Source organism: Rhinolophus hipposideros, assembly GCF_964194185.1.
Source record: "Rhinolophus hipposideros genome assembly, chromosome: 15".
NCBI classification, from domain to species: Eukaryota; Metazoa; Chordata; class Mammalia; order Chiroptera; family Rhinolophidae; genus Rhinolophus; species Rhinolophus hipposideros.
Genome location: NC_138061.1, coordinates 66,190,564 through 66,193,259, shown reverse-complemented (window position 1 = coordinate 66,193,259; position 2,696 = coordinate 66,190,564). Strand labels below are relative to the sequence as shown.

General features: G+C 35.0%; 1 protein-coding gene across 1 annotated transcript; it reads left to right on the top strand.

The window, feature by feature from the left end:
• Positions 1 to 1,973: 1,973 nt before the first annotated feature.
• Positions 1,974 to 2,277, top strand: LOC308508311 (cytochrome c oxidase subunit 7B, mitochondrial-like; the record flags this gene model as incomplete). Its single annotated transcript, XM_081074758.1, has 1 exon — positions 1,974 to 2,277. The coding sequence occupies one exon, from the start codon at positions 1,974 to 1,976 to the stop codon at positions 2,208 to 2,210; it is 237 nt and encodes a 78-aa protein (XP_080930884.1). The 3' UTR covers positions 2,211 to 2,277.
• Positions 2,278 to 2,696: the final 419 nt, after the last annotated feature.

Genomic DNA, 2,696 nt, shown 5'->3' with positions numbered 1-2,696 from the left:
AAGGACCCACAGTCAATATTACTCTTCCCAGTGAGGCTGTCATTTAGAATCAAAGGATAGACAAAAGAGCTTCCCAGGCAAGAAAAAGCTAAAGGAGTTCATCACCACCAAACTAGTATTACAAAAAGTGTTAAAGGGACTTCTTTAAGAAGAAGAAGAAAAAAGAAAAAAAATATGAATGATCAAACAGCAATAATAACATGTCTATCAACAATTACTTTAAATGTAAATGTATTAAATGCTCTAATTGAAAGATAGGGTGGCTGAATGGATAGAACAAGAAGACCATTACATATGCTGCCTACAAGATTAAAAGACACACAGACTGAAAGTAAAGGGATGGAAAAAGGTATTTCACAAAAATTGAAATGGAAAAAATAACAGCTGGGGTATCAATACCACACAAAATGAACTTAAAAAAAGAAAGCTATAACAAGAGTCAAAGTAATATCCAGCAATTCCACTGCTGGGTAGTTTTCTGAAGGAACCCAGAACACTAACTTGAGTAGACATAGGCACCCATATGTTCATCACAGCATTATTTACAATAACCAAGATATGCAAGCAACCTAAGTGTCTTTCAATAGATGAACGGGTGGAGAAGGAGTGGTAGGTTTATACAGTGATACATTTTTTTATATTTTGCATTTTTTTAATTAGTTTCAGGTGTACAAGACAAGGTAATACTTAGACGTTCATCATTTATATCCCTCACACTGTGGACCCCCTCCCCCCATCCACTATCCCTCCGACCTTGCACGAGCCATCACATTATATATATAAAATTATAGTTGGCATTCATTAATGTTTAGCTTCTGGTGTACAGTGCCATGATCAGGCATCTACAGTATCCCTGAGGTGGTCTTCCAAATGGGACACGTGTATATTGCTCACACATAGAAAGGAATGAAATCTTGCAGTCTTCAACAACATGAATGGACATAGCGGGTATAGTCCTAGACAGAGAAAGACAAACACCATATGATGTCACTTACATGTGGAATCTAAAGAAACAAAATAAATGAACAAACAAAACAGAAACAGACTCATATATACAGAGGATTTTTTGATGGTTGCCAGATTGCAGGGGGGTTGGGAAGTGGATGAGAAAGGTGAGGGGATTAAGAAATACATAGTGATACTGACTAAATAGTCACAGGGATGTAAAGTACAGCATAAGAAATATAGTCAGTAATGTTGTAATAACTATGTATGGTGTCAGATGGGTACTGGATTTATTGGGGTGATCACTTCATAAGTTAAATAAATGTCTAATCACTGTGTTGTACACCTGAAACTAATATAATATTGCGTGTCAACTAATCGAAAAAAAGTAAAAAGACAAAAACCTTTGGTAAACAAAAGAGTGTGGCATTTGCATAAAGATAGAAAAGTACATCAATGTAATAGACGGCATCCAGAACTAGATTGACACACATTTGGAACAACTAATGTTTGACCAATGTGCAGAAGCAATTGAGTGGAGAAAAGAGAGTCTTTTCAACAACTGGTGCTGGAACAATTGGATCTCTATATGCAAAAAGAATGAAATTTGATCCATATGCAAAAATAATTCAAAATGAATCATAGATCTAAATGTAAAGTCTAAAACAATAAAAGTTCTGTAAAAAACAGAAGAAATTCTTTGTGATCTTGTGTTAGGCAAACATTTCTTAGCTACAACACCAAAAGTATAGTATTTTTTTAAATGATGAATTTGACTTCATAAATATTAAAAATACTTCTTGAAAGATAATATGAAGAGAATGAAAAGACAAATCATTGCTGGGTGAAAATACTTTCATAGAAATAATGTGATAAAAAATTTATATCTGGTATATAATGGACCTTCAAGTTTTAAAAATATGAAAGCAAACAACCCAGTAAAAGAATAGGTAAAAGAGGTATTTGACGTGAAGTTCAACAAACCAGCAGCTGCATCTACCGCAGTTCTGTCTTCAGGCTTCCGCTTCATGATGTTTCCCTTGGCCAAAAATGCATTAAGTCGTCTTCCAGCTCGAAGTATTCAGCAAACAATGGCAAGGCAGATTCACCAGAAACGGACACCTGATTTCCATGACAAATATGGTAATGCTGTTTTAGCTAGTGGAGTCACTTTCTGTGTTGCTACATGGACATGTACAGCAACACAAATTGGAATAGAATGGAACCTGTCCCCTGTTGGCAGAGTCACCCCAAAGGAATGGTGAGATCAGTAATCATCCCAACTGGCATAATACTGAATTGTTTCAAAACCAACTCATAATTGATGCCAAGTGAAAGCACCGTGTAGCCATTAAAATATGGCATGATTGAAGAAATAAAGTGCATTTGAAACCTTCAAAAAAAAATAGGTAAAAGATTTGAACAGACTTACGTGTATTCTTACTAAGGAGCAAATAACAGGAAATAATACCAAATATCATTAGTTATTTGAAAAGTACAAATTCAAATCACAATATGGTGCCACTTAACATCGATTAAAATTGTTCTTGAAAAAAGAGTCACCATCCCTAGTGCTGGTGAGGATGTGGAGAAATTAGAAGTTTCATACATTGCTTGGAAAGGGCAAGGATGGTACAATCACTTTGGAAAATAGTTTTTCAGGTTGTTTTAAAACTTATGAAATGATCCAGCCATCTCTTTCTTAGGTATTTACTCAGAAGAAATGAAAGCATAGGTCGACACAAAGACTT